At 40.2% G+C, this 14,450-nt stretch overlaps 2 protein-coding genes across 5 annotated transcripts in view; one reads left to right on the forward strand and one right to left on the reverse strand.

Moving 5' to 3' along the window:
• Positions 1-339: 339 nt before the first annotated feature.
• Positions 340-6,242, forward strand: LOC113567598 (uncharacterized). Its single transcript, XM_026995680.3, has 4 exons — positions 340-564; positions 1,562-1,855; positions 2,744-3,028; positions 4,045-6,242. The coding sequence occupies exons 1-4, from the start codon at positions 504-506 to the stop codon at positions 4,245-4,247; spliced, it is 843 nt and encodes a 280-aa protein (XP_026851481.2). The 5' UTR covers positions 340-503; the 3' UTR covers positions 4,248-6,242.
• Positions 6,243-7,817: 1,575 nt separating this feature from the next.
• gak (cyclin G associated kinase) overlaps positions 7,818-14,450 on the reverse strand; it is a 31,664-nt gene continuing 25,031 nt past the window's right edge. For 3 of the 4 annotated variants that reach the window (XM_081705155.1, XM_035526144.2, XM_081705191.1), the window contains 8 exons: positions 14,270-14,450; positions 13,920-14,066; positions 13,207-13,347; positions 12,228-12,314; positions 11,893-12,135; positions 11,605-11,753; positions 10,419-10,595; positions 7,818-10,109 (listed from right to left, as the gene is read on the reverse strand). The exon at positions 14,270-14,450 is cut by the window's right edge and continues 272 nt beyond it. In XM_081705155.1, the coding sequence (XP_081561281.1) occupies positions 10,008-10,109; positions 10,419-10,595; positions 11,605-11,753; positions 11,893-12,135; positions 12,228-12,314; positions 13,207-13,347; positions 13,920-14,066; positions 14,270-14,450 (1,227 nt within the window). In that variant the 3' untranslated portion in view covers positions 7,818-10,007. The remainder of the gene's footprint in view (positions 10,110-10,418; positions 10,596-11,604; positions 11,754-11,892; positions 12,136-12,227; positions 12,315-13,206; positions 13,348-13,919; positions 14,067-14,269) is intronic. The other variant, XM_081705123.1, reaches the window with a different exon arrangement.

Here is a 14,450-nt window from a genome sequence, read left to right on the forward strand (position 1 = left end):
GAAAATTGGTAGGCCTCACCTCACAAACATGTTTTAGACCTAAAATCATTTGATCGTTTGGACAGTAAGTGTAGGCTCCCCAAAGAGGATGGGACAGTAAGTAGATGTTGGGGGTTTATCCTTTGACCTGGTGGTCCTCAGTCAAAATGTTGAGAGAACATGTAGGAAATACATCTGAGATAAGCGGCGGCCTGGAACTGCAACAAGAGTCGTAGAGCTCATAACGGTACAAGAGCGCCATCTAGTGGTAAATCTTGTGGTGACATAAGAGACTCCAGAGCGATTCACCCCACCCCCCGTCAGAGTAGGAGGATCACGTTTCACCACTCTAAACAGGCTCCTAGCGACTCAGGTCCCACATTCGCTGTTTCTTAAACACGCTATTCCACATTAAACGTCTATTGGATTGCTGCGGTCACCAAACACCCGGAGAGACCAAGATAAAATGCTCTGTTCTCTTGAGTACGTGGTGATTCTTTTCACTTTTTCCTGATTCTTCAGAGATGGACGTAACTTCCAGTGTATGGACAGCCTCCTTGGGGCCATTGATCAGATTTTTCTTTGGTAAGTGCATTCTTAAATTATTATGTGGGAAGTATCTTATCGATAATCTTTATCGTTGATCACCCTATCCTTCCTCAAAATTAACCGTTAAGAATGTACTGTCTTTTGGGGGTGCCCAGCATCACAGATAGTGTCCTGATTTGTCGTTTCCGTCAATTCATCAAGTTAATATCTGAATATCTATTCTCTTTTATACATTTATTTAACATTACCATGCTAGCTAGATCTGAACCGTCTTTCTAGCCGTGAAAGCAGCCCCTGATTCCTGTTGCATGCAAAGATACCGACCGCAGTCACGCGATGTGCACTTCGCACTTCGGTTCGGTCGCGCAATCTACACTGCAGGATTATCCTGCTGCACCTGCGTACCTCCACAATCAGAGGACGCTTAGACGAACATTTAGACGCCTCACTTGCCATATTTGGGCTGCTACTTAAGCCGCGGGAATCTCCGACGACAAACATGTACCCACAAGCTACATCTCGCAGGATATTAAATATTTCGTGTGTGGATATTACGTGTTTTTGACGGTATTATAAGCATTTATTTATTTGTATGCAAAACGGTAAATAGTAAAATATTTAAATAGGCCTAAATTAAATCACAAAGTCTGACATCAAAGTAGTTTATGGAAGACTTGATGGACTACTGATGTATTAACAAGAACCAGCTGCAGTACTCTGTGTTCCATGTTCAGGTTGAAGGAGTTGAATATTACGATTTTACAGTTAAACTAGGGCACTCTGAAGTGATGAAAAACAAAGATATCAGAAATTTCCCCTACATTCACCTTTGTGTTTGTACACTATGTGAAGAATGTCACATTCCTACAATATGGAACCACTAAAATCTTTAAGCCTCTCATGCTTATTAAGACCCAGCCAACTTAAAATTACTGGTTGAGGATTGTCATGGACCTGATGTTTCCTTGAAGGAAAGCTTTCAAAACTTTTTACATGTTTGTAGATTTTCTGGTGATATAATTTCCTCCTGCAGTTCTGGGATCAGTTCTGGGATCAGCGATCCCATCCACACTCGTGGCGCTGAATAAATCTGCGACTCTATGCTGCCCTGAACGGTGTCGGGGTGGGACAGAGTGGAAGAGGCTGGGAGACACGGTGGCCCAGTGTGGGCAGGACACCCAAACTGGTCTCCAGTTCATCTGTACGGCTAAAGAAGGGGGAAGTTTTCTCACTGTCCCTCAGGTCAACTACTCCACCAGGGGGCACTACTCTGTTTACTGTAATGGCAATGAAATGACCCTCTGTCGACAGCTCCTTCAGCCTCTTCGTAAGTCCTCTGTCAGAAAGCTGTATGAACTTAAGTTCTTTTTTCTTCTTTTTAGTTTCATTTTATTTTGTTCTTTGAAAACATCCACCCCCCCCCCCCAAAAAAAAAAAAACATCAACAACAACAACTAAAAAGAACAACTGAACTGAAATAATATCTAATAAATTTATGGCATGACCTCACACTTGTTCAAATTGTGTCCTAACAGAACAGAGGTTTTACCAGTCCAATGTCCCTAGACACAAAACTCTCTGACTAATCTAGATTACTGCAACTCTTTCTTCCTTAGTCTTCTATGCATTATCTTCATCATTCAAAATAGGCTGCTAGATTTTCATTAAATATATTTAAATTTCAGCAGCAATAATTCTGGCTTGTTTTGCACATACTGTTGTCATAACTGTAATTCTGGGTTTGGCTGTTACACTATCTAGCAGTCTGTTGGTGTGAAGTTTAAACATGTGAAGCTGTGAATGGTGTCCATCTAAACAGAACTTCAGTTCTTTGCCCTGCCCTAAGGTCTTCTGGTGTTGACCTTCTGTCTGTCTCTACGTTCAGACTGGTCAGTGGTGGATGTAGACTAGTTCAGTACTAGGACCCTCAACTGTGGAACTCTCTGCTACAGTTCCTTCGAGATTGCTCTTCAGTTTCTGGCTTCAAAACTTTCCTATTTTCATGAAATTTTCATGAAAACTAAGTCTTGTTGCTGTTGTTGTTTGAGGGGTTAATGTTTAGTTCATAATTTGTGTATGCTTTTCCCATAAAGTATCTTGAGAAGTCATTTTGAAAAAATGTTAAATAAAATGTTGTATAAATATATTATGAAATGAAATTAAAGTCCAATGATGGTGTTGAATGACGTTGATCCTCTTGTTTTTAATGTTCTAGCTGATCAGTCAACCCTTGAGCTGGAGGCTGAACAGCACCTCAGAATGGACTTCTATATATCTGACCCAGTGATCATAACATTCAGATCACCTGGGAATTCTTCCAGCATGCAGCTCTGCACTGTGGATGGACGTGTTAAGCAGTGCCACCCTGACTATCAGGACAGACTTCGTATCGTTGACAACACCTTCATGCTGATGGATGTGCTGCTCTCTGATAGTGGCATCTATACTGTGAAGGAGAAAGAGGGGGTCACCGTCCGCATTTCCAATGTGACTATCAAAGGTATGTGGAATTTAACATTGCTCAAGTTTAATCTCACTCATTTCCAAAATGTTCTACAGTCTGCTCATTCAAGCAGTCATATATTAAAGTAGAAATGCCAAAGTTTTTGACTTACTCCATATTTATCTGTTATTTTTGTGTAATGGGATGTAGCAGTCACTGTAGAAACCTTTTCCAAGCCATGTGCAAAGGGGAAATGCAGAGCCCCTGATTGGCTGAGTCCTTTGGGTTTGGCCGCTGATTGGCTGATTCTTTCGGGTTTGGGTGCCTCGAAGAGAGACATTAGAAACTGCAGCCCTCATGACATGCTATCTCTCAAAGCTTAAAACTAAGCTCTTTCAGTTACTCAATGTTCATGATAGAAATACTTCACACTCTCCTCTTAGAATGATCTGAAGACATTATATATCAGAGCTTGACTTCATTATACATCAGAGCTTGACTTCATTATATATCAGAGCCCGACTTTTCTATTTTAGGTTTTTGATATCTGTGAATCTGAATTCTATCTTAATATCACACTAGATCTAATATTCTCATATCACTCTTGATAGATCTCATGTTTTCAAAAGCATATTCACAAGAAGATCCACCTGGCATGAAATACACATCATTCTATGAAATTAATATATAAAAATATAACTTTCTCAAAGTTCCTTATTTATGCAACATATCTTTTTAGAAATTATAAACTAACTCAAAATGTTTGCGTAATGGTATTGAAACAGAGATCATGTGATATTTTGTGATGTTCTCATTTTAAGAAGCATTGAGATCAGATATTAAAGTTGCTACCCCACATTTACCTCTCCATAAACACCATAAATGGTATAACTGACCCCACCATTCACGTATTATACTTATCCAATACTTTACTTAATATACTCACCCCAGCATTCACTTATTATAGCCATCAACATGTATTTTAATAATGTCAACTGATATAACTGAATTACATTCATTTGTTGTGAGATCAGATTTAACCCATGTCTCTGCTTTGTCTGTTGTCCATGTAGATGTACATCACAGCTGGAAATGGAAGGAAGGATACTGTACAGGGTTTGGTCATGGATCATGGGCTGTTGGAATTGGAGCGCTGATTGTTGGTGTGCTCCTGGGAAAGTTCATACCATCACCGGTGTCCAGAAGAAGAGAATCTCCACACAGCCATCAGGAGGATAAGGAAAATGGTATACTACTAAATGGTATTAAGAGATAATCACATCCTCAGGTTTAATAGGATGTATCAAGGTTTGAAAAACCATCAGTGGCATGCTTAGAGGTATTTGTGATATAAACGCAAATATATCGATAAAGAATTTTTAGATCTACACTCCTTCAGACAAACAAACCAACCCATTTTTCTTCCCTCGATACACCATTGCTGTTCTCAGAAATTCCTTCTATGTAATTTAAAACATTTGGATTTTTATACAGTGTTGTGAGTTCTTTTCAGGATGGGCAGCCATCCTAAAAATGTAGTAAGCTACAAAAATGTAGCTATAGCTTACTATAACAAAAGTGAAGTTCAGCCAGCTGGAAGCCCATAACTCATTGTTTGTTTTGCTTACTGAAACTGGCCTGAATCATGTTCTCCCCTGATTTAAACTGTAGAGGCCATTTTGGAGCTAATTTAACATTTCATCTGGTTTGTAATGTTGGAGGTGTGGGATGCAAATTTTATTCATGTAGCTAACATGTTCTTTGCTGAGTGTTTTAATGTAACTAATGACATTGTTCTGCTTTACTGAGTTTATTAACGTAACTGATGACATGCTTTGCCTGGTGTAAAAGCAGATTTCCACTGCGCATGACCTGTAAGCTTAAATTCTGTTAGAAATCTAGCTGGAATATTTAATGGGATATGACTAAAATGCATTATAATCATTCTAAAGAAGAAATGAGACTAGTATTTTTGGTATATTTTGTATGAAGAATAATTTCATTTGAAGGTCATTTTTTTCTGAGTGAATATTGGGCTTGGCTGCATGTGTAACTACAGACAGACTTTCGTTGGACTCCTGCACCCACCTTACTTTCCCTGGGTCAGTAATACATCAGCTAAAAGATATTTATGTTTGGGGGGAAAGCTTTACATTTATCTGACACTTTTATCCAAAAAGAATTATGACTGAAAACAACTTGAGGATTAAGGGCCTTACACAGTGGTCCAACAGTGGCAAATTTGGAAGTGGTGGACTTATAATTGGAAGTTTGCTGGTTCAAGCAGCAACCTTCCAATTATAAGTCCAGCACCTTAACCACTCCGTTACCACTGTACATACAAAATTCTTAGACTAAGAGTTCAGCGTATTGCTCACAAGAGGCAGTGAAGTCAGCAACATAGTAGTGAATGACTGGAACATTAGTTCATCAATACCAGATCTCTGCCATCCTCCTGGTAAAATATATGATAATTCCGTTCATCATCAGGAGCAACCTCCTCCAGATTTTTAGTGTTCACAGCATTTTTAAGCACTTTGTTTTATATTTTATAGTTATTTAATCTTATTGCAGTAGTTATGTGAAATGGTAATGTGACAAATTATCTGGGTTTAAAGTATTCATGAGGAGTTATAAGCTGTGAAATGTCTGTTCTTAAAGAGAAACATTACTGTGAAACATTCACCTGTGTAACCTTAAGACAGAACCATATGAGGGTTGGACATACAGTGTGGTTGGACATTTTAATAACATTTTTACTCCTATGTCTCCACTTAGGGGAATTGCTGTAAAACAAAATAGTCACAGTCTAATACACTGATTTTGCCTTTTAATTGTTTGAACAATGATTGTGTATTCTTGAATGCTGTCAAAATTTAACAACATTTATGTTGTGTTCTGCTTGTGCCTTTTTTACACCATTATTCTATGTTTACATATTTTTATTATTTAAATCTTGTCTTGCCTGTAATATTTATTTAAACAAATGTTCCACCAGTTTGCAGAACCTGTTGCACATATGTTTTACATATTATTTTTCATTTGCATGTTTGTCTTATTATTATTATTATTATTATTATTATTATTATTACAAACATCTCAGGATCTTTATGGCTATTTAATTGAAGGCAACGCAGTGCCATGTTTCTGACAAGAATTTTACCTGTACACACTGAGAAATACAAGTGTCAATGAAACCAAAAAACACAAAAATGAAATTCTGGCCTAGACAATAAAATAAAGCAATAAAGTTATTTTTATCTATTTTAAATCAATGTGCACTTGATGTTATTTGCTTAATATAGATTGTTTATTTTATTTTTTGTATTATCTTTTTATAGTCCGTTTAGTGCGGAGTATGAAGTATAAATAACCGTGTGGAGTGAGACTTTTATTTTGCATTGTATTAGTCACTTCTTCTGGGTTGGACCGTCAGTCTGCCGACTGTCTTATTCGGTGATCCGGTCTGTTTTCCTTATATGATCGGTCAAAACCGAGATGATTAGAGTGATTTTGGTGATTCGGAGATTGATAGTATGGCTGACGGTTACAAATTTAGCGGCAGAGCTGATGTGACTGGCTTTGTAGCTAAAGTAGGTAGTTCGAGCCTGTAGCTAGCCAGCTAGCTTGTTAGCTTGCTAAGTTATTATCAACAAACTAGAAAGTGCCCCAGAAGTTAGTTAGCTAATAGGTTTGGCTATAAATAATTTTAAGACCACGATTAATTCATTGTCTAATTAATTAACGTTTTTGTCCAATAAAACACTTAGTCAGCTACGCTATGTAGGTGCATTGGAGGATGACTAGGAAGCGTCACATCCAATAGTTGTGGTCAATGATGGCTTCGCTTCTCGCAAAAAGCTGACTCCAGATGGTGAGACTTGCTTTTCACAAACTGAGACCACGACAGAGACGAGCGAAGTTACCAACTACTTCGTCTTTTAGGTTCTCACCCGAGTGCCTGACTTAATAAAAATGAATGAGGCTGAAAGCAAGTTCCTGTGAGGTGTTTGTTAGCTAGCTCAGCTGGCTAGTGTCTATGACACACGAGGTAATATAGTATATTCGTAGGTCGGGACATTGAATAAAAAACCCTTGGACATGAAAACAGAATACAAGCCCTTGTGGGTCTCGGGTGCTTTAATGCAGGTGGATCCAAGGCAGATCACTCTGGACTGTTCCCGTGAGAAATAAATTCATTAGTACTGGGAAAGATCTTTGTTTTTATAAGACTTGAGAGTTCTGTTGCTAAGCAAGGTTCGTTATCACTAAGAACAGAGTGGTACAGAAGAGCAACTTTATCTTGCAGGTATGAGATGAGATCATCTTTGTTTAAAAATAAGGAAAATCTTCCAGTGGGATATGGTGGTGTTTCAGTTTGCATATATTTAATAATGCATGTTTGGATATAATGGAGATTTCAAACAGTAGTATGTAAAAGACGGTGGGGCTATTAAAATCACTCCTAAAAAGTGTGGGTTCTTTGTGTAATGCCTTAATAACGCTTGTTAATGTTAAAGTGCAATAAAGAACAGGACCAGGTATTCTCTTCCAACTAATTCTGTTGTTTGCATCTTTTTTCTTGAATGAAGTAAAAATTATGCCAGCATATAGAGGAATTTAGGAACAACATGCACTTATGCTGGCCTGACAGAACATAGGTTGACACTACAAATCACAGTTCTTACATAGCGAGTCCTGCCTTTTCCCTATCTGGACACAAGGTTTTTGGGAGTAGGCAACCTTTGGGTCACCACACCAGACCATGTTTGGCACTGGACAGACCAGCTATACTCACACTCAATCGCAAAAGCCACACAGTCAAATCAAAGCCAGACAAAGCCTACATGGTGACTGAAACTTTATTGGTGAGACTGAAGAACAGAGGAGGGGACATTTGCAATGTCAGGAGTTTGACGTTCATAGAAAATAACAGGAAACAAAGACACCCCAAATTACTTAAGTCACTATGAAAAAATAAGGAGACTTCTCCTTTACCAAAATATAGCATTATTTTACAGTGCATCCCCACTCGATGTAAGGACAACAAATCTTACGTAGTCATGACGACCCTCAGTCAAGATAGTTATTCCACTCCATAATATTTACATACCACATTAGTAAGACTATACACATTAACCACCAAGAGAAACTGTCATTTTATTTAGTGACCATAAGATTTTTACTTAAGTTTTAGATGGATTTTAATGCCAGTCACTTGGAATGTGATGCACAGGGCAGCATCACTGATCTTTTACCCATTCTGTTTAATAAAACATGCTCCAGAGCAGTCAAACAGAAATGTTTCTGAGGCAGACTTCTGGATATGCTCACAGCATCCTAACACATAGGGCAGATGGTTTTGGATAGCTGGAACCTTTTTTAAATCTCTCAAAATACTGAAACAGATTAAGGCTTGTGAAGACCAGTTACACTGCATTATTGCCAGTACATCAAAGATTCAAAGATATGGGTATCCAACACATTTACCCATCCTGGACGACTTCTCTTTTTTTGGTTGATGGTGCTTTTTAGTATACTCTGTAGTCCTAGACTAAAACTTACCTACCTTCGCATACAAAAAAAGTATCGCATGCGCCCAGTGTTTTTACCATGTCAGACTACTACCCAATTCCCTTTTTTTTTTTTTTTTTTTTTTTAAGTTTAGTTTTTTTAAGAATGGTTATCATAAATTACACAATACTACAGATGTCCTTCAACAGGTGAGGTCTCTCCACATGAATTATTTACCTCATGAGTAATATTTTTGGTGGCAAGTATCCGATGCCCCGTGCTACACTCAGTAATCTCGTTAAATCAGCAACCTCGAGAATCTCTCCTGTGTGATTCTGATTGGGCCTGTCCCACTACTGCTCTGGGCGAAGAATCTTGTGCAACATCTCTCGTGCAGCAGCCCCGAGTCACCATGGAGGATTGGAAGTAGGTGTAATGTTAATGTTTGGTCATTTAGATGAAGAAAAAAAAAAAACCTCCACATAATTCAAGTAAAAGTATTATAAAAAAATAATGCCATGTTCTATTAAGGGTTCTTATTTTATGTGATAATATAAAGAAGTAGTGAGGAAAAAATGTTACATTTCAAATAGCCAATAAAGAACATTTAAAGCACATTCATGTCTGTGATGCTTTGGAATGATCTTAGCTTTGCAAGATTTGTTCTTCTGAGTCCAAGCATACATATTCTATATATTATTAGTCGCCCAATGCACCTCTCAAGAATAAATAAGACAAGTTTATGTTTGGTCCATAAAAACAAGAATTCAGGTTCAAGAACTCTAGAACCCAAGCAAAGTCTAGTTTTGCTGTGTGTGAATTTGTTATGCTGGGTATGGAAAATCATCTAGACAGCCAAAACCAAACACTGATGCACAGAGCCACATACATTCAGCCATGCGCTCATGCAACACGCACGCACACGCACATGCACACGCACACACACAGCTTAGGCTAGATGATATGCTAATGATTAATGAATAACAGATCATCAAAAGACAACACAAAAATAAAGATAAAAAGGATATGAAAATAGAGATCATCATCATCATCATCATCATCATCATCATCATCATCATCGTATTTCTTCATTGTTGTTCCTATATCCATCCAGAGTGCACAACCTAAAGAGGTGAGCTGCAGTGCTAGACACAGGCTGCTTTTCTGAAATGAGTATGCATTTCACAGACCATCTCTCTCCTCACACACAGGTGTCTCTCGTTTGGAGAAAGTGTAGCTTGACAAGCGCTGGCTCTACTGGGTAGAGCAACAGTTTAGCAGTAAAATAACCCATTGAGCACCCTAATCCAAATCTCCATCCCTTCAGAAGAGAGAGAACAGTCCATATCCCTCCCGATTGTCTTAGTCTTTATATAGCTTGAGTCTTTCATTCTCTCTCTCTCTGCTGTGTTGGGCAGAGGCAGTGAGTGTGGAGGGAGAGAGAGAGAGGAGAGAGAGAAAAAAGCACGCACTGTCTCTGCCTGGCAACTCAGGCTCCAGGCTGGGTGTCCAGTGAGCATGCTCAGAACAGGGGTTTGCCTCCTTGGTTTTCAAATTCAGACCAGGCGTCGCTGAGCTCCATGAAGATCATCTTAGCGTACTGCTCATACGGCTGCCCTGTAGCCTGGAAGACACCAACACAAGACTATTAGCAGGGATTAATAAACACCATATACCTGTTAGCAGGGATTAATAAAACACCACTACACCATATACCCATTGTTAGAAGTGCTGCGGTGTAATACTATAACACTGTAATACTGCTGTAGTATAATAGTGTAGTCCTGTAATACTGAAAAGGTTTAGTAAAGCAGTAGTGCATTTTTTTCCCCCACTCAGTTTCAAGAGAACTCAGACAACACATTTCTATTGTCCACTAAATGGCCATGTGTGGTTATCCACAGATGAGCAGGTGAAGCCCGGTGTCTCTCACCTTGTCTGGGTGCACGACCAGCACGGCTTTCCTGTAGTACTTCTTCACCTGCTCAGGTGTGACCAGGTCGGCCATGTTGACCGGCTTCCAGCGGGTCTCCCCCTCCCACAACACCGTGTGCAGCGTGGAGAGCAGAGCCCGGATGTTCCGCTCCTTCCCCTCGATCCATTCCAGGATCTAACACACACACACACACACACACACACACACACGCACGCACAGTGTGAGAAGCATAGTTTCTATACCTGTAGTTTGAGAAGGTTCATATCGTCTTATGAGTAGGTGTGTAATGGGTGGGTGTGTGGGTGTGTATTCCCTATTCCCTAGGTGCTCGTAGCCTGGGCATAACTTTGGACAACCAGTCGTCATTCTCAACTCATGTTTCTAATCTAACCCGGTCTTGCAGATTTCTCCTTTGTAACATACGAAGGATTTGGTCTTTCTCTCGCAAGAAGCTACCCAGGGGTGCAGTCTCTTGTGATCTCAAAGCTAGACTACTGCAACTCACTACTTGCTGGTCTTCCTCTAAGAGCCATCAGACCTCTACAACTTGTCCAGAATGCAGCAGCACGACTGGTCTTCAATCTTCCGAAGTTCACACATCACTCCACTGCTGCGCTCCCTTCACTGGCTTCCAGTAACTGCACGCATCAGATTTAAAACCTTGATGCCTGCCTACAAAGCCAAAAATGGACCAGCCCCTCCCTACATGAGGTCAACAGTCAAAGCCTCTCCAAAGCCTCTCCAGCCTCTTGAGTACTTTGAACCTCAAGTATGGCTCGGTTTGAAACCCCATGCTTCAAGTCTCAAGGAAGTCAAGCATTGAGACTACACTGTGAAACGAACTTCTGCTTGCTGTCCAGACAGCAGAGTCCCTCACAGTCTTCAAACTCAGACTGAGGACCCATCTATTTGAGGAATATTTAAAATGACCACTGACCCTATGTTGACTAACTGAAACTAGCAGACTAGTTGACTGCTCCTTTGTTTTATAGAGCTTGTATGCATTTTGCACTTCTAGGCGTCAGCATTGCTCCCTGTATTTCTACAGTATTCTAGATCATTGGTATATTGGTCTCTAACCTACTGTACTGGCTAGGATGTATTCTATGAGTAAAATGACAAAGCATTTTTGTAAGTCGCTCTGGATAAGAGTGTCTGCTAAATGCCATAAACGTAAATGTACCTGTAGTTTGAGTGGGTCCATGTCTTTAGACAGTTCCTGCTTTCGCATCTCAGCAATGGTACGAGGCCCCTTCTTATCCATTTTGGATGAGAAGCCCTGTGTGGACAATAGATCCTCGAAGTCATCCTCTTTCACCTTGGGCTTTGGCCCTGTGGAAGACACACACACACACACACACACACACACACACACACACACACAAAATACAGCATCAGTATTCTGCCTTTACATGTGTATGTGCATTCGTGCGTGCGCACACAGATAGGACCAACAAGGGTGTGTCTTTACCAAAGCCTGGCGCTCTAATTCCCCTCTCCTCTCGTCCTCCAATCACGCTGAAGTTGAGGTTGTAGTTGGGCTTTGCTGGTTGGCTGGTAGGGGGTTTGGGGGCAGAGCTGGGGGGTATCCAGGCCTTGCTGGAGGTGGCTGAGGCTGGACGAGGCTGCTGCCATGGCTGGGATGTGCTCTTAGAGCCTCCAGCAGGGGGCGCTGCCTTAAACCCTGAGCCTGAGAAACCACTGCTGGGAGGGCCTGGAGATGCAGAGGAAGAAACATGAGCACAGATATGTGCTGGAACTAAGGAGAGAGCAAACCCTGAGGTGGGCAGTACATGTAGTTCTGACCTGGGAGGGTGGAGCCCAGGTTACCGAGGTCAGCAAAGGGGTCAAAACTCTGGGACTTGGCCTTTGAGATGGAGGCAGAACCAGGAGCTACAACACATAGGTGCATATGTGCATGCAAGTACACGCACACACAAATACATTTACTTAAATACATCTACTTATAAATATTCTTTCATTAAATGTATGCTTCTAAATCTATTTTTTACATTTATTTATAAAAAAAAGTTATATTTTATATATAAATTATTTATTTATTTATTTTTTCATACCACATCCATAAAACATAAAAAGCATTCACTGTCACTTGACTGACTGAGGGACACACTGGTCTGACTGAAGGACTGATGACCAACTGGTTTGTTAAGAGTAGGGGTCCTGCCAGCTGCAGCCTGGTAGAGGTGTAACAATACATCGCTTTTTAAAACTGCAAAACGATACTGCAGCCTGGTAGAGGTGTAACGATAGATCACTTCTGAAAACACGATTCTGTCGATCCTTTGTCCATTAGGACATCTGCCCATATCTGGACTCTGTCAAGACCCTGTCAAATATTTCTCCTCCAGTGTTTTCTGTTTAATGGTCAAAAATTAAAGACTATTTCATTTACTAGAGCTTAATAAAAGTTCAGATTTTTGTTAGTTCATTGCAGAAATCATCTCATAGCAAAGTTTACATGTCTGGACAGGGTTTAATTTTAATTTTGGTGATGACCAGAAAAGGCTGACTTGTTAGCAGTTGTGCTACACTAATCAGATAAATGATTGATTGGCTACCAGTAAAAGCTGTTATATTTAGCAGCATTACATTAGCTATAGTGTTGCATTGCACAAATGATGGATTGATTGATCTGTTGATTGATTACCAGTGTAAGCTGATTTACTAGCATTAGCAGGTTGGTAGAGGTGCATTGGTCAAATGATTAATTCATTCAATCAGTCAGTTGATGTTTGATTAATTGGTTGAGTGAATGATTGATTACCAGTATAAGCGGGTTTGCTAGCATTAGCGGGCATGCTAGAAGCAGTATTGGGGGCTCTGGGGGACCAATTGTCCCAGCCACCCAGCAGATCAGGCTGACTCATTGATGATGTCATCTTAGGCACTTCCCCGGCTATCTTATCTATTTAATCACCACACACAACAAAAGATTAACATCACCGTAAACACCAAAGATTACACATCAACATGACCACACCTCAAAAATTAGTTCTAAAACAAAAACAAAAAAATATAACAATCAATCCCAGTAAGCACCACTAGCAAAAATGAAGTATATCAGATTAACAAAATTTTTTTAATGATAATTTGAAGGCACATCTCTGTGAAATATGTGTATATGAGTGTGTTTTTATTTAGAATAAAAATGTCTTATGTAGGAAAATCAGAGTGGAAAAAAGGGATAACCTATTTTAATCAGGTTCAGCAAAATAGTCCTGACAAAGTAATGCTGACCACGTAGTACTGACAAAACAGCACTGACCACCTAGTACTGACAAAACAGCACTGACAAAGCAATTTAAAAAAAATATATACACACATACGATATACATAACTAAAAATACAACTACATATATAATACAACACATCTAACTTGCTGATATAACACATCTAACCTGCTGACAGAACTTGTCTAAGACGGTGATGCAATGCATTTAAGCTGGTAACGGTAGATCTGTGGAGGTAGGATCTTACGGAGGTTGAAGAGGCTAGTGTTGGAGGCCGGTGGGGCTGGAGCTTTGAAACTGCTGCTGCTGCTTTCAGACCCAAGCAGGTCGCCAAAAGGGTCTGAGCCTGCTGTGACCTCTGACCCCATACCAAAGGGATCAAACAGATCATTTACTAGAGAGAGAGAGAGAGAGAGAAAGAGAGAGAGGTAAGGACAGGCCATCTATTGTTCAGCTGAACATCCTAGTGTGGAATTTTGTGCAGCAGAAGAATGTATGTCAAGGCATGAATGCTCACATGCACACACACACACACACACACACACACACACACACACACACACACACACACACACACACACACACACACACACACACCTTTAGTGGAAGTAGGATCATTAGGGACACTACTGGCAACAGGGGCAGTAGAGGCAGTAGAAGGCTGGCTGGGGGTGTTAGTAAAGAACAGATCCTCAGTGTCTCCTGTGTGGGCAGAGCTAGGGCCAGGGGCAAACAGGTCATTCAGAAGATCACTGTTACTGGCACAACTCTTCAGTCC

Source organism: Electrophorus electricus, chromosome 1, assembly GCF_041902795.1.
Source record: "Electrophorus electricus isolate QZ-2024a chromosome 1, ASM4190279v1, whole genome shotgun sequence".
NCBI classification, from domain to species: Eukaryota; Metazoa; Chordata; class Actinopteri; order Gymnotiformes; family Gymnotidae; genus Electrophorus; species Electrophorus electricus.

What these genes read in the sequence shown, in the direction of transcription:
- LOC113567598 (XM_026995680.3), top strand. Translation starts at nt 504, where the DNA reads ATGGACGTAACTTCCAGTGTATGGACAGCCTCCTTGGGGCCATTGATC. An exon ending in ACAGCTCCTTCAGCCTCTTC is followed by an intron (nt 1,856 to 2,743) that starts GTAAGTCCTCTG and finishes TTAATGTTCTAG; the next exon opens with CTGATCAGTCAACCCTTGAG. An exon ending in TTCCAATGTGACTATCAAAG is followed by an intron (nt 3,029 to 4,044) that starts GTATGTGGAATT and finishes TTGTCCATGTAG; the next exon opens with ATGTACATCACAGCTGGAAA.